The 21,591-nt window shown below is 41.3% G+C and overlaps 1 protein-coding gene across 1 annotated transcript; it reads right to left on the reverse strand.

Moving 5' to 3' along the window:
* Positions 1–25: 25 nt before the first annotated feature.
* Positions 26–21,585, reverse strand: PPTC7 (PTC7 protein phosphatase homolog). The gene is made up of 6 exons (XM_026859976.1): positions 21,307–21,585; positions 11,675–11,902; positions 8,720–8,918; positions 6,339–6,462; positions 4,446–4,575; positions 26–3,291 (listed from the first exon to the last, which is right to left on the reverse strand). The coding sequence occupies exons 1-6, from the start codon at positions 21,506–21,508 to the stop codon at positions 3,233–3,235; spliced, it is 942 nt and encodes a 313-aa protein (XP_026715777.1). The 5' UTR covers positions 21,509–21,585; the 3' UTR covers positions 26–3,232.
* Between the last annotated feature and the right edge of the window lie 6 nt (positions 21,586–21,591).

The raw sequence follows: 21,591 nt of genomic DNA on the forward strand, positions 1-21,591 counted from the left end.
CACACAATCTGTTTTTTTTTTCCCCCCCCTGGAAAAAGGATGCCCGTGACCCAGAGATGGAGGTTCCATCACAAAATCCTTCATCCCCTTGCCAGACCTTGGCCTCTCCCTTCCCCTTGACTCAGTCCTGTCTGGTCCCAAAAATCTGGTTTATTTTTGGTTTGGTTTTTGTTCAGCCACACCTTCTTCATAAACACGAAGAAGTACGTTTAGAGGGAAACTGTAGGTAGCAGGTCACCCAAAGATAGCCAGAAAAGTAGCAAGAAACCACAGTTTTTCCAATTCACCCCATCTTAGCCCTGTTTTACCCAAATACTGAGTAACGCTGCTGCAGAACTCCCAGCTCCTGCCCCTCCTGGGACATTCCGTGGTCACTGGTGTCTAAACCTCTTCCTTTTCCTTCCACTGGCTGCTCCCAGCCCCCTCTGCAGCAGCCCCAGGTCAGCCTGTGCTCCGCTCGCGCGCACCTTCGCTTCGTGGAACACCCTTCTCCTCCCTTCCTCCCGTGAATACTCACAATTATCTAATTCCTAGAAAGTGTTACTGCTTCATGCATCGTTTAAAATTATTCTGATAGGATGGGCCCTGTCATTTCCTTTTCCAAAAAAATTTTTTTTTTGTGCGCAGACAGCTTAAGTTCATAGGAAGAAATTAGGTTTGATATGTTTAGAGTGCACATCTTAAAAAAAAAATAATCAAAAAACAAAAACAAGCATGTGATAAAAATATCAATTCCTTATAATACAGTATTGCTTTATAAACAGATGGAAAAGCTATAAGCTTTACTGGTCTTTGGTGTGTCCGGTGAGGGATAAACTCATGACTTGTAAATCCAAATCCAAATTTGTTCTTTATTTAAAAAAGAAAAAAAAATCAGGATGTGATATGAGGCAAATGGCTTTGTAGACACGGCTCAGCTGGGAGCGTGAGGCTGGGGGAGGCCAGAGCCTGGCCCAGCAGCGGCATTCCCAGTGGGGGAAGGCCCCGTGGCCGCCCCCCGCCATCAGATCCGTGTGCGTCTCCCAGAACTCCCAGAGTTCTGGAAAGTTCCGGGGTTGGGACAACGAGGGCTGGGGACGAGCGTGCTGAGCGCGAGGGGTCAGAGTGCAACACAGCCCGGGGTCTGCGGGGGCAGCGCTCTAAGGTAAGGTCAAGGGAAAGAATAATTGATCAAATCTGCTCTAATCAAGAAGCGTGATAGTAAATACTGGAGAATAAAGTGTAAAAGACACCCAAATTTGAGAGAGAAACGCCCCTCCCAAACGCAAGAAACAAAGCCCTGTACTGCAGCGTGAATACATTCCTTCTAACGAGACAGCTAGGTACAGCTTGTTCGGCCTTAAAAAACAACAAGGACTGACAATTTGTGCAAAGTTATCCACCACTCACTGTTCCACAGATCGCAAAACTAATTAATTTTTCTTCATTAATATAATCCTCCCCGTACCCTCACCAAAATAGTATTTTGGTCAAGTTAGGGTAGTTAAGGCATTTTGACAAGTAATTACAAGGTGATTTAAAATAGATAGCTAACATTATGCCAATTTAGGAATAGCAGATAAATTACTGAAGAGCTTCCAAATTAATCACTTAATTATTATAAATGAAATGCCTGTTACAAGCATGATGCATTGAAATATAGTAAAATGACATGTACATGGTACATGTTAAATGACCTTAAATAAAAGCTTGACATAGTTACGCAAATATACAGTACAAGTCCACAAAAATTCTTTAAACAGGTTGAGGTAACCTCAAACTTAAACAGTTTTAATACAATAAACCAGGTAGTAAAAATCTCCTTTTGAGAGTAGGTAAGATTACTTACTGACCAAGTTTAACTGCACTCACCTAAACAGCAACATTACCCGACTTTTTATATATAAAAACATGGCTTTAATTTATTTCTACATACTTTTCTACCAGAAAAAAAGTTAATGAAAAACTGACCAAAAATATATATATCTTACAGCTATCAGCTTTTTGCATGAACCTCAGGAAAGAAAAAGGAAAAGCTTGCTGGAACGGGGGGAACATATGTGAGCTACTGTAATTCAAAAGGAAATGTAATATTGCAAAGTGGCTGTTAGATAACTGTAAACATCATTAAGGTTCATTCCGAAAACCCTAAACTTTAGTTACTGAAATGTTAAGTTTTGCTGATTATTCATTAATAGTTTCCTTTGACGTACTTACTGCTGCTGCCACAGCATAAGCAAAGAGGTGCTTGTTGGAGAGTCAAAGATAAGGATCAACTGGACTTCAACTGGTGCAGCACATTCTGTTCTACACAAGCGAGAATGGCAATTAGTAACACAAATTACGTTTCATTAACAACACAATTATCTACCAAAAGTGAAGATGTTCAGAGCTGAGGATGATCTGGTTTTTGTGCAACCTCCCACCGTAGCATTCCTGCTGCATCATCCCATGCTGGTGAGATGGGTTAAAATGCTGAAGGGACCTCAACTTTGGCCAGCTCGACTTTTTGAGACTGAGTTAAAATTTTTTGTTGTTTTAAAAAAGAAAAAAAAAAAAAAAATTATCCACAGCCAAAACATCCAGATACCAGGCCCATTATGGACGAATGATCTGCAGAACTTTTTAAGATCACAGTTAAGCACCTGAAATCACAAAACACATTTGCATCCATATAACTTGAACTAAGTATGGTTTTTGAAATTTCGTACTAGAAAAGGCTCCTAGGCTGACACCATGTATGGCAAGAGCAGAATGTTTACAGCAGTTATAAACCTCCTGAAAACTGGAGCTTAGAAACACGAAACCTCAGCTATCACTGTAACAAGACTATGCTTATGAAACTGTGTTCTGTAACATACCCTTTAATGAATAGTGAACGTTTCTAGTAAATAGAGTAATATGCCCTCTTGGAGAGGTTTTAGCTATCGAATCTAGTTTGAAAGATGTGAAACCCAATTCTACTCCTTTGAAAGTAAGTCACATTTCAAACGCAGTAAGGATGTGGGATTGATCCTCCCCCTTTAAGGGCGATGACTAAGCTCTGAAAGACATGCTTCAAGCCTTGAGCTTCTTCATTTCTTGCTGGCAGACAAAGACCAGTGTACTACAAGAGTGGTTCTTAACAAGGACTTCAGTTGTGTCTCAAGACAGGCAACGAGCTCGAGAACCGGCTGCGGAGATCAGTTGCAAAGGAATAAAGCAATCCTGCCAGCAGGAAACCGTACGTGTGAAGCTGGGAGCAACGGGCACATCAGTCTGTGTACTCGGCTACAATAGAAAGAAGGACGGTGATGTCGTCTGGTTTTCCCCCTGTAATGCAAGAAAAATTCCATCAAACCACGGTGGGTCGTCATCTTATAATCTGTGACGCTCCCCCACGGCAAGCTCTTTAAAAAAAAAAAGTAGTTTCAGTAGTCAAAAGCTGTTTTGTGTCGACACAAAAACTCTGTGTCCTTCACCTCCTTTCCAAAACACGGACACAGCAAACCAGCACCCTAACCTACAGGGGAGGTCCAGCTGTTAAAAGGAATACAGAACCCTGGACACTGCCCGTTTTTTTAATAAATGTACAAAAACCCCGACGTTTTGTTACAAGCAAACTGCAGTAACATCAGTATCTTTTCAGGGATTTCTCCTGTAAATCAAACACCTCTTCATCTTTTTCAACACTGCATTACCACTTATTTTTCTAAAAGCTACTTCACATTTTTAGCAGTCACTTTTCAAGCCTCAACAGCTAGAGCAATACACTCAAATCCCAGAGCAATGTCTCAGAGGTGTTTTGTTCTTATGGACTCAGGAGATTGCAGTTTCCTTACTGAGTGATTGAGCTTTACAGCAACACGGAGCCTGACCTTTAGGGCTGTTCTCTAGACCCTTAGGAAAGACACCTGAGGGTGTCACAGGTAATCCTGCCCTCCTGATATGGAGATAATGAGAACATCCTTAGTACAGAATTAAATATTTAAAAGGTGTTTGATAGGACTCTGAACTCCACCAGGTGTTAGTGACTTCCCAGAGCTTAGGAAGCAAAACCACCAAAGAGATCGGGACAGCGATGCTAATGGTGCAAGGGTCAGAAATCGGAACCAAAAAAACCAAACCACCAAAGAGTGGGCAGAATCCTGGCTAAAAAGTATCAATGATATAAGACCTCAAAAAAAAAAAAAAAAAAAAAAAAAAAAAAGAATCAGTGCACGGCGTTCCCTGCGTTCCAGCTGCTTCCCCACAGGAGGTTTCTGATCAGCCAGGCCCCGGGATGACCCGCCTCAGGAGCTGGGGCCTTGCCAAACCCCACGTGCTAGATTGGCGCTCCGCTGCCAACCACATTTCTCAAGGCTCTGTTTTCCTGTCAGCTTTTGAACAACAGAACTTCACTTTGCTTAAGATTTCTCAAAGATAGTAGGAGTGGGAGGAGGAGAGGGAAAAAAAAACACACAACCCACCACCCAAAAGCAACTTACCTCTCACATTCAATCCATTGTCACATGCAAACTGTGCGAATGGCGACATGTAAGTGGGATCATAAGCCAGCTCGTGAGCTTGCTCAGCAATGCTTCTTGCAGTCTGCTGTATACTCTCATAGTTGGAGTTCTAAATTAACGAGGAAAAAAAAAAGTTTATTTGTATGAGAAAGTCCACTGGTAGTTGTTTTGCTGACGTGTGGCAGTTTTAGAGATCCCTGACTGCCGGGTGTGTCTCAGATCAGGGCATTGGTTATCAGCTTCTCTTCCAAACCGAACCCTCACCAGCTCCTAAGCTTTATTAATTTGGGTTAGAAGTGCAAATCTTCACAACTGAAGTCCAGACTTCTGGAGCTTCCCTACCAGCAGCTACAAGACTTGGTTCTGGAGGGATTTGTAGCATTCAGAATCTTTCAAGACTGATGCTCAGAACAGACTAAACTTCCTCCCCCGAGGGAGGGGGGGATGTCTGACAGCTGCACTGGCAGTTCACACCAAAAGAACCACCCTTCCCTCACAAACTACACCCTGCTGAGTAAATTGTGTGTTACCTTGAATGGGAAGTTGTGCCCCAACCCTCTTACCCAAATCAACAAGAGCACACTTGGGGTGCACGGACACTTTAAAAGTTAGATAAGAAAAAAAAAAGTATGGAGCACACAGACTTTCTATAGACTACATTTTAAATGCCTTTTTTTTTCCCCCCCGTTTCAGTAACTGCTGCTTTACTCCAAAGCTTTTCTTACTCAAGCCAACACGACAGATCTTTCGGTTTGTAACTATTTTGAAATGCCTTGTCATTTCAAGAGTCTTCCCTGCAGTTTGGGGAATTAGCGGGCATTTACATGATTGACTTCTGGCTGAACCTCACGGGGAAGTTCAGTGCCTTTCCCAAACACGCCAAAAGGTGGAGCTCAACTTTCTTCCACAGGGAAATTCCCTCTCCAGCGGCCGCCCGGACTAACCTTACCCTCCGCCCGGACTAACCTTACCCTCCGCCCGGACTAACCTTACCCTCCGCCCGATGTGGAGGCCTCTCAGACAATTTGTCTGTAAGGACCCATTCTCTGACTGACACCACCTTTCGCTTATGTAGCTGCAGGGCAAGAGCAGGCAAAAATTTTTTTTTTTTTTAAAACCACACTATAATTCTACATGTTAACTTTATTTGCATTTCATGACAAAATAGTTTCCTCGGGGAGGTTATACATATTGATATCTCCTTAAGTATACTTTCCTTTCTGTAAGTAAATAGCCTTAAGCTAAATGTTCTCATCCAAATTAAAATACTTCAATGTATTTTTACTATTTACAAAGACCATCTGCGGTCACTAACCTGGAAAAGTTGCCAGGAAGGTTTTTTTACATAACATTAAAGATTTTCAAGCACACGCAACCCACAATTCAGACAGCCCATACTCCTTTGGAATTACAGCTTTATAACCCTTCAGAAAAGCTTCAAATTATTTTTAAGTATACAGCTCACCCCCTCAAATATCGCAGGGGAGAATGCTGCATTTTCATGTATATAATCTACAACCTGCAAGTACAGCTAAAATACAGTGTGAGCAGCTGGCCAAGGGCAGTGCCTGCTCCTGAACATCTCCCCCTCGCCCTCCCGTCATTAGTTACCGACATGGTACCAGCTGCTACTCGGGAAATTTATGCCCAAACTGGTGCTTCTGGATTCAGCCTGGGTGCAGATCCAAGAGACAGCACTTTGGGGTCACTGTCCCTTTCTCACACGTGGTATTAACTGAGAAGTCTCTAAACAATAACACTGTGTGGTGAGTCTTTTATGCAAAATAAAAAGTTATGTGCATAAAATTAATGGTAGTAATTATAAGGGACAACTAGTGCAAGAGATGAGAAATTTAGAATACACTCACTTACCTTCAGCTTTTTTAACTCCTGCAGAATCATGTAGTCAGGCATGTTGTCAAACAGTCCGTCTGTTGCAGTCAAAATAATGTCTCCAAGTTGGACATCAAAAGAAGTACTATCAGCAGCATCAGGACTGTGAAGATGAGAGATATGTTAAAGAAAAGGACTCCGGCTTTCACTAAGACACTGAGCAGTGTCAAACTAGCACATCAACAGCTTTTGTAATTCACTGACATTATGTGTTTTTCTGCAAAAGGAAAAAAAAAAAAAATCCCTAACAGTGGAGCTTTTGCACCAGGATGGCTTGTCAAGCAAGCTACAACAGAAGATCCATGATTGCAAACAGGTAACGTTCCAGCTTTTACACAAAGGATTTGCATTTAAAATTCCCAGATGAACAATCCTGCAAATTAATCCGCTTCACAAGTGTATCTCCATGGAAACCATTAAGTAGAATGGTAGCTCAGGGCTTCCTTCTCACTCATCTTCAAGGTGTAAGAGCTATACTTGAAAGGACAGCTCCTAACAGGAATGGCCACAAACACTTCAGGATTCTGAATCACTTTCTAATGCAACAGAATATGAAACATGTCTGGAAATCACTACCAGGAGACCACAGCCGGCTGCTCTGCTTATGTCTAATCCATTACACAATACCATGAGGAGAAATAACTACTTTAGCCATTAATATTGCTGCAAAATCTGATTCTCAGAAGCAGCATAATGACAAACTCTTCATTTTTAAGGATTCCTCAGGGGTCTTTAAAAGGGAGAAACTGCTGCATCCCATCCCATCTGGCTACGCCAAAAAGCAAAAGGGCTGCTTTGCTCAACTGATTTGTGGTTTCAGAATGGTGAATAAAGATTGCCTGCCTGTTCCCATACATAGCCAAATTTAACATTTAACTGGGACAACAAATTGGAGAAAAAAAGGACTAAAAAGCATTTAGACAACATGTATGAGTACTAATTAACGTCAGGAACAGTGCAGAAACTAGCCAGAAAGCTATAATCATGATTCAGAATTGAAGTGTGGGAGCACATTTATCTTGCACTTTCCTTATTATGTGATGACTCAGATTGCTTTTCTGACTTCCACTGGACATTATCAATTATCCTTGTGCTTCGGGGGTTTTGTCTTCCCATAGACGACAGAATCTCAGGAAAAATTAAGAATTTCACAGCTCTGGCATTTCAAACAATCATTTAATTTTAGTCTAATGAAGAGGTTAGATTATTTAAGAGTTCTAATTTCAGAGTTCTACCTTAGCTTCCTCTCTGCAGTCTTATGATGAAGTAATAAAACCACATGCAAGAACAGTCAGGAGTTTCAACAACTTAACCTACACTTTCAGTAAGAGCTATTTTGGCATCGAAGTCATCCCTTACTGCATCAGCCTTGATACTTCATAGAATCACAGAATCATTTACGTAGCAAGACCATTAATGTCATTAAGTCCAAACCTTGGATCAAAAACTTAAGATGCCTGTCGCATTCCCCGCATACTGTGGTCACCCTCTGAAGATCCTTTTATCGCCTTCCTGTATTCAGAAGAGGGCTATCACTTCAATGAGTGTATAACCATTATTTTGGAACCTTATTTTAATATATGTTTGAAAGCTGATTTGTTTTTTAAATTTTGTATTTCCAAGGAGACTTCAGAAAGTGAGAAGATGGTCAGCCTGACATTCTTAGGGGAAGACACAAGTACAAGTCTGCCTTTTGAAACAACTCATTTCTGTGAACAGATTGTCCTTTCTTAATACTCTCGTTTCCCAGCTTGATGTTCCGCCAAACAGGTTTTGGGTTTTTTTCTCGTTTTGGTCAAATACAATATGCTGCCGGCAACATAGCTATTTGGAAATACAAGTTACAGTCACATGTCCCTCTGCTCTATTCTTCAAGTACTTGCTACCTCACTGCCAAGATATCTAAATCAGCGTACTCCAAACTCCAAACCAGCCTCGAGAGAGCCCAGACAAGGCCTGGGAATGAAAGCTGCTGGTAAGGCAAGTCACTCGTGCAGGATGCCCAGCACAGGCACCAGTCTCACGACAGCAAATTCACAGAGCGACGTCTCTCCACGGATCAGAACACACCTAGTGCACACACCAGACTCAGGGAATATGCCATCGTGAATGAAGAATCGTTAGCTCAATTAATTCAGACACTGTGCAACAGCGTCCAAAGTTTAAATTCAAGGTGAGAGACATTCCCATTACCTAAAGACAGGGTGGGGGGCAGATATAAGCCCCTCTGACTGGTTACACACTTAAATCCCCACGCACGACGTAGCGCTTTACAAAGAGCACCCCAGCTGCAAATCTGCAACCTTTTGGGAGCTGATCACATCCACAAATTAAAAATTTAAGATCTTCTCCCATCTTACCTGTCACTTAAGACAACTCCCTCTGCTTCTGGTGGAGCTATTGACAGCTGGAACGGAGTGTTGAAGTAATGCTGCTGCTCATCGGATCGATGTACTACTTCTCCTCCTCTGACTACCAAAAATCCAGAATCTCCCAAGTTGGCTGTGTGTAAACGATGACTTGTTCTGTCCAGAACTACTATACAGGCTGTACTGCTTCCTGCAAACAGAATGCAGTAACCGGAGTCAGCCTTACAGAAATTACTTGTTCTTTCACTGATTTGATTTACAGTCCAATCATTCAACTATTTATCAAAGCTTAAAAGTCAGGAGAAACTGGAAATACTCAGTAATACCAAAATTAATATACACTAACGATAGCAAAATGCTAGAAATCTTTGCAACAGAAATGATGATTTTTGTATAGAACTTACTTTTTTCCTGCTTTGATTTTGGTAAACACATTATGCTGACAAATACCTGTTTTGTTCCACTTTATTTACAGTTTTCCATCCTAACATATGTCAGCACATTCTGCTATAGGACTGGATTTACAGAAGTCACATAAAATACTGAAATTCCAAAATCATTGAGATAATAGAATTCTAGTAGCATCCGTACAATGCTAGGGGCTCTCCACACAGTTTCACTCATCAGCTGTAAATAAACCATGCCAAGTAAAGAACTGCTTGCAATTAAGTATCAGGTATTATTGCATTACTCTTGTCAGAAGATTAAAATGCCTTTCTTCACAGTAGGGCTCTGTAGAGCTATCTTCATGTTTAAAAAAATCATCATCCTGTCAGCCACATCTTCAGGATACTAACTTCACAAGTTTAAAGAAAACACGTTTCAGAGATAAATACTATTCCAGATTAAAAGACAGAACAGAAACATATCTACTTGTCAACCGTGCTCAGAACTATCCCAGCCATGCTTGAGGGCACTGAGGAATTCTTGATTCATTCACTGAGAAGCAGCCACCAACTGTGCTTGGTTGCAAGCCACAGAAAATAACTGTATTGCAAAGATACTGATCCGGACTAAGTCCTCACAGCAAAGAGCAGTCGCTGAATTTCTGCAAATAGGATGAGCACATCCACCAAAAGAGCTTCCATTCCTGAAGAGGGCGAAATACAGACTTCTGCCTCCAGCAGAAGACCCCGTATCACCGGCTGGTGAAGCGCCTTCATCTTCTATCTTGATGTAGGAGTTTCCAAGCACAGCTACACGCTGGACAGACCACAAGCTTGCAATGAGCTAAGCTTACAATCAGGCCTGCTAGTGCAGAAGTCCAGCTGGCTTCAGACATCCCCTCTTCCAGATGTTTCCCTTTCTAACACTGGGAGTTCCCTGCAGTACACTTGCACTTAATTTGCTCGCTAGTGAATACATGGGACCTTCTCCGCTCTTGCTGAAGGGTAAGTCAAAGCAGCATCTTAGGAAATACTCAGATTTTATATGTGACAGCATCCAAGACTGCTCTGCAATACAAGAACTGTCTTTAAATAAATGGCAGTTTCCTCCCATTTGAGTTTTGGTTTAAGCTATTTGCTAGAATCAGTTCTGATGAACTATCAAGGCTTAAAAGCACAACAGCAAGGGAAAGTTCCTGCCTAATGAATCCTCCTTAATGAGGTCTTCTCCCTTCACTTTATTTTGCACAAACTCTAAATGCTCACTGCTGTCGTAATTCCAGGGTTTTACTTCTGCTTCTGAAAATACCGTTCTCGGTTAAAGGAGAAACACTAAGGATCATTAGTTTCAAATTCTAACTCTATTAGCAGAGTGTAACCAGGAGGCCATGTGTGGAATGCAGATCTTGTGACTCAGCATATGCTGCTTTTCAGAATTCGAAAGGTCAAGCCAAGCAGGGCTGCCTCCGTCTCCAAAGCCGTTGAGAGAGCTCTCACCAGTGGCCCACTTCGTAGATCACTTAGAGCTACATCTGCTTTGCTCAAACAAGCCCTATTAAACCCACAAAATGCTAACGTAATTACCAAGCACTGCTATTTTAGTGATACCTAAGGTCACTTCTGAGGTTCAAACCTATTCTTTAGGCATATAATGTGAGAACATCTGTTCCGAAGCTCAGCAGACAAGTTAAATATAGCTTACACAGCACTCTTCTGGCACAGAAGTTTAAGGTCAGGTGAGAAGCATGCATATCATGCAGGGTAACACTTTCTTGGTGCATAAGAGGTCATATGCCCTTTGGAAAACTATTCTACTTTCAGGGTTGTCAGCTGAGGCCAAATGTTGCCTCTATCTGCCCACCGTTCCCCAGGCAGCTGAATGCCCTGTCTAAAATCGTTTGACACAGAAAATGCTCAGCATCTACTTTATTTGCTTTCAGAAAAAATCTGTAATGAATGCCCCACAAAGAATTATAAAAATAATATACGGTACCAGTGAGCGTATGATATAAACTACTTAACCAATTCGGTTTAAAGTTCATTGGACATAAAAGGCAATAGGAGCAGTAAGGCAAGAAATGAGCAGAACTGCATCCAATTATCATCAGAAAATGTTTTTGCCTGCACAGCTTAAGCAAAAAGCCACAACCAACCATTAAGTTTTCAACAGAAAACAGTTATTTATACACACAAAATAGAGAAGGAGTGCACATGCCGTAGCATATTCTACTGCACAACTCATTTTGCCAACTCTCTGCAAGCACTGCTGAATTACCACCCTTCACACAGAAAGGCTGCCTGCCATTTATTTTTTTATAAACATATACACACACAAATGTTCCCTGCATTACTGAATGAATCAAGACAATTTCTAAACATACAAGAGAAAATAAGGATGCTACCAGGACAACTACATTTCTATGTTCTTTGGTTAATTAAAAGAAGATAACTGCATGCAAACTTATTGTAGAAGCTGACAAGAGATTTAAGCAACCTTGACTAAGCACAGTCTAGAAAACTTATAACAGAGATCTCAGTTTATGTATTTTCACTCTCTTACCAAGCAAAGGTACTTTGTTCTGCAGCAGCTCACAATAACCTGCGGTGAGAATCCCAACAGGATTACTTGGTACAAACCGTCCTTCTTTTACTAAACGTTCACATGTTCGCATTAGAGTCCCTGAGAACTGTGAAGGGTCAACCCCATAGTCTCTCCAGCCACCTACACAAAAAAAAAAAAAAAAAAAAAAAAAAAAAGAGTTATATGAACAAAAATGGTTTCCAAAACAAGAGGTTTACTTTTTAACATTACTTACGATATTCGGTTAACTAAGAAGTAGGGACATAGCACCTGCGTGGAAAACGTATTTGATTAAGAATAAAAACATTTCTAAGCATTTGTAAGGTAACTTCTGACATCAGCTCCCAGACAAATCTCTAAATATAATCTGAATTGCTGAGAACTGAGGCAGCTGACTTCACTAGAGAACAAGTAAATGGGAATTCGGGGGAGAAGAGGGGAATTCAATCACACTGACCTTTAATTAGCCCATTAAAAAGAAGCATTCTTAGTAAATCTGAAGGTTGTTAAGATTTTAAATAGTATAGAAATGATCAAGAAACTCTCGCCCGCTCTTCAGCGGCCCAAAGTTTCTCCTCAAGCGATTTGCTCATATGAAGGATAAAGTTTTCTATTTGGCAATATCAATTTCTGTAGAAAGTAAACTTGCATTTTAAAAGCGTATTCAAAAAAAATAACGTAACCAACACAACGCTGGGACCTATCCCTTCCAAGGACAGCTTGCGCCTACAGCTTCAGCCAAGCGAGAGCATGAAAACTGAGTATGATCCAGTTAATTTTCAGTGATTCAAAACAACAGAGATATCAGAAAATCAGACCCGTTCTGCCAAAGCTTGGGAAGCTTCCGAGCAACCACAGAGACAAATAGTGAAGCTGCACATAAAAAAAAGGGGGGTGGTCAGAGGGAGATGAGCAGCAGCTACAATATTCTGCTGACCATGTGGCTAAAGTATTTTGAGTTTCCTCAGCTGGTTTTAACGATAAAAAGTAAAATGCTGTCTGAAGGTATTACTGATGAGACAAAAATATTTCTCCTTGGAAAATTGTCCAAAAATCCTTTTGATCCTCAGCGTGTAAGGGACTAACCATTTCAGACTTCTGTAACGTAACGACGCTGAAATAGTATGTCCATGGTAAAAGCACAAAGAGCCAATTTCAGAGCTCGGATTGTGCTGAAGAACAACAGTCTCCTCAGAAAAATTGCCGCTACTAGCAAAGGCATGAAAATTTGACTAAGTAAAACTAAGTTGGCCTCATCTACAAACGCCCTTCACATCGGACGCCATCTGAAACTGAGACGGAAGGTTTAGAGCCGACCTTGGCACGAACTATAATCTGACAGGAGGTTATAGCCAGATTCTGAACAGCCTATCAACATTAATCAGATTTCTCCCAAAAATAGTGCACAACCTTTTAGACACCTGCTTTGTCTGTTTGCTTTCTTAGAAGAACTCTATAGGAAGGCAGAGCCCTGTATTCACCTCTTCAGACCACATCCTGGGAAGAAGCTCATGCAAAAGCACCCTGGCCTTCTCGGAAATGCATTTTCTGTTTTTTCAAGAACAAACTAATCCTCTCTTTACAGGTCCAACAACTTCAGGTTAATACTGGATTAACCCTTTGCTTTCCGCTGCCACGCAGTTAAATCCAGAATAAGAGATTATGAAGGAAAAGTTCTAGATCTAGAACTTGAAATAGAAATCAAGCTTCAGTCTGGGCGATGATGCTTGTTATACATGATGTTACCAGATGAGCAGCTTTTCTCCTTTTAAGACGAATGCAGTCCAGATGTACTTTTGTCAGCGAAGCAGTGGCTGTATTCAGCTGGCAACGGGGTTAATGCAATGAAAAGATGATGTTTGACAAGTACTGCCCAAAGCTTTTGGCTCCTCTGGCAGTTACAAAACAAGCTCATCAGAAGAGTTCCTCAAGCGATCAATAAACCATTTTTGCATTAGCCTCCTTGAGAAATATTTAAATAGAAACACTATGGCTTTAGTATAGAGTACGAGAGAGCTGTCATAGCAAGCACCTGATCAGGTTCATTGTCAAAACCTATTTCAATTTTTAAAGCAAAGAGAAGAGTATGCCCCCCGATTTTCTTTGCTCACTTCTTCCTCCAAGCAGGAAATTGGAAGCCGTAAGCATGGCAGCATACTTCATACACTATCTTGAGCCATTAAATGGCTTTGTCTGTCTGCCTTCCTGTCTGCTTTTTTGCAAGCTATAAACAGCTTTAAGTACATTCTGCCAGCGCCTTCCAAAAACAATCATCTTCTAGACAGTCCACAAGTAGGTCCTATGACTTAGCTTTGTACCACACTTAAGAGAACAGCTTGTCTGCGTAAGAATCACCAGGAGAGTCGTGCATTCCTTCTCCACGGCTGGCACAGAAGCCAGCGGGGCCACCACATTCACCAGCAGGCCCCAGGACACACGCCATGACCCCTCACAGCAGCTCACTAACTCAGGGACCACCACTGGCATCTATTTCTCATCCTTGCCCAGAATGGACCACGCTGGTTTTCTTGCAAAGGTTTGGGTTTTTTCCCCCCGCTCTTCTTTTTCTTTTTAAACTGTATCTCTTAAAGATGATAGGTCAGTGAATTTAATTAGGCTAAATGACCTTGTTGGCTCCCAAAGCGTGGCTCACGAGCACTGCCAGAGCAACCAAATGCTTCCTCCTGCTCCGGCACAGAGCCAGGAATTACTGCTGCCATCGAGATCAATGGCAGCACATCGGCAAAGCACATTCAAGAAGCCCTATGCCACACAGCGTCGCCTAAAAAAACCATTCACCTTGAATAACCAGCGCCTCAAAAGATTTTTATACTCCCTAAGAGCCTACCTTCAGCCAGGTCTCAAAATAAAAACTCTATCGTTACATTCTACATTCTCAACAGAAACTGAACAGTTTTATGGGAAAGGAATACGTGGTTTTAAAAGGGACTGAACAAACTGCTACTGAAATAGATTAAATGTAAATGAGGGTGAAGTTTAAGAAAACTTTGTGGTATTTGATATATGGCAAACAAGGAGCAAAACTATCTGTGAGAGCACAATTAGCAAGAACTGAAAACTCAACTCAAAAAGGGACTAATTTTTCTGCAATAGCACATTTCCCCCTGCACCAAAAGAAAATTCAGAGGTACTACAACCGGCAGTATCATTGCCAAGGAGTAATGGCAAGCTCTATTCATTTATATTATCTTTGCTTTAAACTAAGATCAAAAAAAAAAAAATCCATAAATATTCAGTCTTCCAGTATTCACCGTTTAACTTAAAATACCCATCTTACAAAATATGCAATTTGTCTTAAAGGTCCAGAAACTCATGGCTGAGAAAAACTGCTGAAATTGAATCGTACACAATCCTTGATATTTTTTTTTTCCTAAGGTATTCAGTAAATCAGAAAGTTTTATAGAAAGAATATTTCTTTGGCTATTCCCCACTCAAGCCTATGTAGAAATTGCACAAATGTCCATGTGACATATGGAAATGCCCGTGGCTAGATGAACCATCGCTGTAAATAAAGCAATTTAAAATTTCACAATAAATTACTTCAAAAGAGTAAACGCTTCTCAAGTATTTAACCATAAAGTCCTTCCAGAATCATTGAGAGTTAACACTCCACTACATTGCCTTCTGCTGGAAAATACACAAACACTACTGCCAGATTAAATACTCGCTGCATGTGTCAGTCCAAAAACTGGCTCTTTCTAACTTCTTAAAGATTCGGTATATCAAGATCTCTCATGGAAACGGCTGTAACCAAGTTTCAAGGCAAAGCACCAGTGACTGATGCTGCAGCACTGAAACTGAGCAAGGGAAAATACGGGCACTGAAACTTGTTAAAATTTATTTCAAAATGCTTAAAAGCACTTGAAATAAAATACCAGTTGAAATGCAAACGTAAAGTTGTTTGACTGCCAACACATCAGGTTAACTGCAGAAGCCCAGGGAACAGCCAGCGCTGAGACTAGTCATATGTGCTTTGCACCACACACTTTTGTAAGTCGGATCCAGATGTTATATCTGGTTCAGAGCAAATATAAACTAAACCAGCTTAAAGTTCGGAACAAGACCACGAGACTAATCAAACCCTATTTAATATAAATAGCATTACGAGCGGATGTTCTAGCCAGCCAGCAAACTAACCTGCCCATGGTCAGAATCCAGAAGTATCACCTTGTCCCCAAAATCTCTTGGAAAATGGATACCTTCAAACATTGCATCAGCTAAGAATAATAAGTCACACACAGAAGCACCAGGCAGGCACGAGTGCCAGCAGGAATTGCATTGCACGCAACCACAATTAACTCTGGAAGAAACTCCACTTATCCTACTGAACCTTAAATTTCTTGAGATCCTTAAAGTGAACTAGCAATGAATCACTGATAAAAAAAACATCAAAAGGATGTATTTGTGACAATTTATTTTGCATCAAACATAGAAGAAAGGCTAAAATGGTAACAAAGTGCAACCTGTTGCACCTACACGTTTGAAATACAGCGCCTGATAGCTGTCAACACATCAGAACTGAGATAAACCGAGAAATCTTATCAGTTTATCAGCAATAAGATAAATCACACACGTAGATAGGTTCTCCAACCAAAGCAAGTCACACGCTCAAAGCCAGGACTAACTCCCAGCCGCTTCACCAGCGGCACGCACGGGATCACAGTGCTATAGCCAAATGGTGTGTTACCCCCCCCCCGCCCAGTTTTGACAAAGAAATAACCCGGTTAAATACAAATCCCTAAAGGCAGATTGTGTGCGCCCGATAACTAGTTACAAAAGGAAAGGTTACTCATTCACACTGTGCATTTTAAAAGTTACAGTAGACCTTAAACTACCCTTGCATGAAATAGAAGGGTACTGCAAGAATAACTGGCTAAGTGATCCTGAGGAACACAAAGGAAGAGGCAAAGCGAGAGATGATGTTGAAGAACAAGCTGAAAGAGAAACAAGGAACTGAACACATTAAATTGTGCATCTACTTCGAGGGAAAAGCAGCAGTTCCTTCTATTTTTTTTTTTTAACCCCCTGCTACAATACACTGTTGCTCCTGAAACAGATTTTTACCAGAGAGATCTCTCACATTTTATTTAAACCTGAGAAATCACTCAGAGGATTTGGGGAGCTACAGGAGAACACTATTATTTATTTCTGCGAGTTTTGTAAAACCTTCCCTCCAGAGTTATAACTATTTAGTCTCTCAAGGTGTTGAGCAACCCTGGAACTTATTTTCATGTGATGAGAAGGGATAGGTACTGTAGACAGACATCAGCCAAACTGTACTGAAATCACTTGCAGTCTGAATAATTTCAGGCTCTTCATAGCACAAATGAACCAAAGCAAGCAGCAAGGAGATTTTTGCAACGTTTCCTGCGACATAGGTATGATTAACACCTCACCTACTGCACTGTGTTCAGCTTGGCTTATTTCCTTCTGCGATTTCTGACAGAACCCGCTTTTTGTTCAAGCCAAGATCTCCGTATGAATGAAAAGTTATCCACTATCAGCAAGTATCAATAGCACTTACAATTAAACCAAGTGTTCAATACAAGTTCTGATCAGAATGTGTTGTGTGCAATGCCCTTCCAGAAACTGGGGTAAAGACAAGTAACCAGATTTTAGCTTCACTCTCAGGAGAGCTACCACATTTTTAAGAGGTTACATTCGGTGCTACTCAAGAACAGCTCTGCTGACATCTGGATTAGCTGTACTGAAAAGAATGACAGTGAATATGATTGGTAATGGGGGTGTTTCTCAATCTGTAGTTTCTCTGCAAATGACAGCACTCATGCTCCCATGTTAGAAAGAAAATTTCATTTGGTCTATTACAAACTAAGACACATAGACAATTCTTTTTTTTTCAAATCACTCATTACACCCTCTAAGATGTCCTGAGTTCTCCCAGCAGAGTAGGTAAAAGGCCACTCTGAAACAAGCAGATGACTCGCCTCCTTTAGTGTGATAAGTTGTGATAAGGCAGCAATCTAAACTTTAATAGGTGTGCTACCAAATAAACCAGTTAACATAGTCTTGTATGACCTTCAGGCATCCGAGTAGGAATCCCTTCCTCCTCTATAGTTGCCAGAACAACCCTGACATTTTATCTACAAATCTTTTTACATTTTGTAGTTTACTCTTCTTAACAACAATATTCCAGAGGGGATTTACACACCTCCTATGCGGGCTGCTGACAAACTTCAGTTTCAAATAAAGTGCAATTCCTCTCAGATTAGAGTAGATGCCCTACAATACCCTTCCCCTCCCTCAAAAAAATAAATTAAAAATCAAGATTCACAGTAGATAGAACAGCTGCCAGATTTTAACTTTGCAGTGGACAAACAGTACCCTGCTGTCAGACAGTTTTTTCCTACTACTGCTGGGGGACAGGAATAGTTTGGAAGACTAGTCAAGTCACACTGGCTACACCCAAACTTCTACCCAGCACAGACATTGTATAAGTGATGCTGTCACGGGATGCACATTGGTTGCTGTAATGTTTCAATAATGAGTCACACAACAGCTTGGAAAATCCATAAAAAAACTAGCAAAGAGCCTGATAAGGCACGAACGAGCAAGAAAAGGCAGATCCCGACAATAAAAAAAACATCACCAGGATGAGACATCTCAAAATTTATAAACGAGCTTCAAAGTTTAGCTTTGTTAAATAAGTGAAATGTTTATATAAAGTGTTTAAGTTCATTCTAAAAATTTGCATTTTGCTCCCTATGCACTAAAAATTCGACTCGCGAGCTAATTAGGAAAAACCAGAGGTGTCAGTTTCTTAAAGTTTTGGTTTTCAGCTTTGAAAAACTATTTCTGTCTGCAAGAGTTACAAAGGTATGGCTTCAGATGTGAAGTAGTACATAACATCTACTAAGTCTCAAGAAGATATTTGAATATTCTGAGGATCTGGACAACCAAGACACTGATGGTGAGCATACAGAAAGGTACAACATCGTACAAGTAGCAGCAAAAAGGAAACACAGGCCTGAACCACAAAATTCTAGAGATTAATAGTAGTAGTAAAGCCATTTCCTTTTCTCAGAGGAATCACTCTGGTCCTGAGTTTCTTTTTTTCTCCCTGTGCTCAGACTGGGCAGAGAACATGCAAATTTAACAGGTACATCCCATACAAAAGTAAAAATAAAAGACAAAAACCCCAAGGATTCGGGTACACCAGTAACAGGCCTTATCAAGCTTTTAACAACAGTGGGAGGACTGGAAACAACCCAAATATTCATAAGCTTTCTGTTAATCTTCCTATGAGAAGATACAGCACGGGACTAGAAGACACTGTTACACTTTCAGCCTTTAGACTACACAGCATACACATAACAAAAGAAGCGTTTAGCATTTTTGTATCTGCTATAAACACACCGCCTAGTCAACTTTTGTTTGACCTAAGAAAATGAATCCCCAAGCACTCATGCCAAACGGCTGGGAGTAGCTCTTTCACTGTTACACCACACCCATATCCATCCCACACAGGCATGCTTCCCATAAATTGGTTCTAGAAGAGACTGGCACAGAAGAATTTTAAATTAATTATCCAGCATTGCTTTCTCACTGATGACTACTTGGGCAGACTAAGTGATACACTTGAAATTTACTGTTCTCTAAAAGCACTCTTACTGTGTCTAGTGTTTGGCTAAAACCACATGAGCCTCTTCAATAAACTAATACTGAAAAAAAAAAAAGCTTTAAAAGCAACAGTTCAGCTCAGACAGTTTTGTTGAGGTGCAGAGTTAGGCAGGTATTGAACAGTACAAAACTTATGAGGGTCTTTAAAAAAATAGGTACAGAACCTCAGATGTGTGATGAGAGCAAGAGGAATTGAGGGCAGGAAAACACTGGTGCTGAAACTCTGCAGCAGTGAGTAAGAGCTGGTTGAGAAAGGGAGAGCAGAGAGGGGATCATAGTAGCAGAAACAAGGAAAAAACTACTGTCTGTAAACTTAAGAACTACAGATGAAGAAAAAGCATCGTTAGATTGCATCAAAACCCATCCTGAGCCTTACAGTTTGCAGAATGCACACTGACCTTGGGTTTTTGGTATGTATATTAGAAAAGCGGTAAAGAACCAACATGAAAACAGTCTTACAAGAAAGCAAGCCCCCAGTTTTTACATTCAAATTATTTTCTTCTTGGTACTTAAGACATTCTGCTCTGAAGCCTTCTCTGTTTGATTCTTAAGTAGAGCTACAAGTCCATTTGTTTTCAAGTTGCCGTGAAAATTCATGCAAAGTCCCAACTTAGAAATGCAATTCTCCGTTGATTCCAGCAGGAAGACAAGCTGTAGGTCCACATATGGCAATTACCAAATATGGCCAAAAGCCCCTAAACATTAAGTTTTCCCATGCAAAGAGTCCACCTAAACAAAGCAGATTCTGCATTTCTCTTACGGGCAAATACTGATTGCTCAGTTATTTATCAGTGCTGGCCTAGTATGAACTTTAAAGGCAGCCAGCCTTAGTCACATGTTAAAGGAAGGTTGTCCAACAGCTAATTCTAATAGAAAAAAAAAAAGTTTTTCTGGAACAGGCACAACAGAAAAGACATAGAGTATCTAAGGTGCATCGACCAGTTTTGCACATCTCATTGAAAGCTGCAGCATTAAGAATAATCAACAATATTGTTACCTGGCACCAAGTTACAGCTTCCTGAAAAAGTGTCTCAGCTATATTAAACAGCAACCAAGTTACAATGACAGCACCAAATTCTGAAGAATCACCAGGCACTGTCACATCATGAGGCACTGCAGTGCAACCCCACCAGTTTCAAATTAAAAAAAAAAAAAAAAAAAAAAAAAAACACAGAGAGGCCAGAGAGGAAGCTTTTTTTTTTTTAACGACAAAGTTTTGGTGAAGATTTACTTCTGTCAGTTGTTCTAAAACTAACTTTTGCAGAGGGTCAGTTTGTCACATTCAACCTTGACTACACAGGAGAAAGGTCAAGCACTGTCAAAAGCACTGCTGCTCATACACTGAAGATTCCATTGATTACCTATAATTATTCACTACTTCTAAAATTTGAACTCTTTAAGATCCATTTTGCACGTGAATCCAAACCAGAGAGTGCAAACAGGGTAGAACAAATACTGAAATTGAAGTTTGACATTTGAAACCAGTCTCAATGTCACTTTGCCTTTCACTTGACAAGGACACAGCACGCACCGAAATCAGGAAGTCTCCGTTTCAATGATTTTTTCTGTGGAAATGTCATATGTATACGCCAAACTTGGTTAGGTTTTAAAGGCACGCGGAAAGTTAAATGCACTACAAGCTGTTTCTCTGGTTTTTAGAGCCTTACAGGCCAGCCCAGGTGAAACGCCAAGGGTGGGCCCTGGTGCCTGGCACCCACACCACCCCATCCCAAAGGCAGGCTGAGCGAGGTGCGCGTCGTGCTGCAGCAAAGAGGACGAGGGCTTTCTTTTGAAACTAAAAAGAGAGAAATCACGCTGACATTTACAGGCGGAACCGGCTCCTTTGTCTGTGACTGAAGGCTGAGCCGCTTCGCCATGTGCGGCTCAAGGAGGGGAGGTCACGACGCCAAAGCCACCTCGGCACCCCCGAGCAGGGCCCCACCAGCACTTACCCAGCACATCTGCCGACCGGTGCCGGGCCACGAAGCAGGCGTCATCCCCGTAGCACATGCCTTTCTTGAGGATGCCCTTACGGAAATCTTTGCCAAAGCCACAGCTGGCTGTCACCAAGCTGTAGTCACGGGAGTCCGTCTGCGAGAGGCCGCCCAGGACTGCCCGGGCCACCAGCCTGCCATAGGAGAGCACCGAGAACATGGCGTGGGGCGCCCAGCAGCCGAGAGCCAGGAACGCGGGGAGCCACCGGCGCAGCCGCCTCCTGACCTGCGAGCGCCCGCCGC

Source organism: Athene cunicularia (genome assembly GCF_003259725.1).
Source record: "Athene cunicularia isolate RWA chromosome 15 unlocalized genomic scaffold, athCun1 chr15_part1, whole genome shotgun sequence".
In the NCBI taxonomy this organism is placed as follows: Eukaryota; Metazoa; Chordata; class Aves; order Strigiformes; family Strigidae; genus Athene; species Athene cunicularia.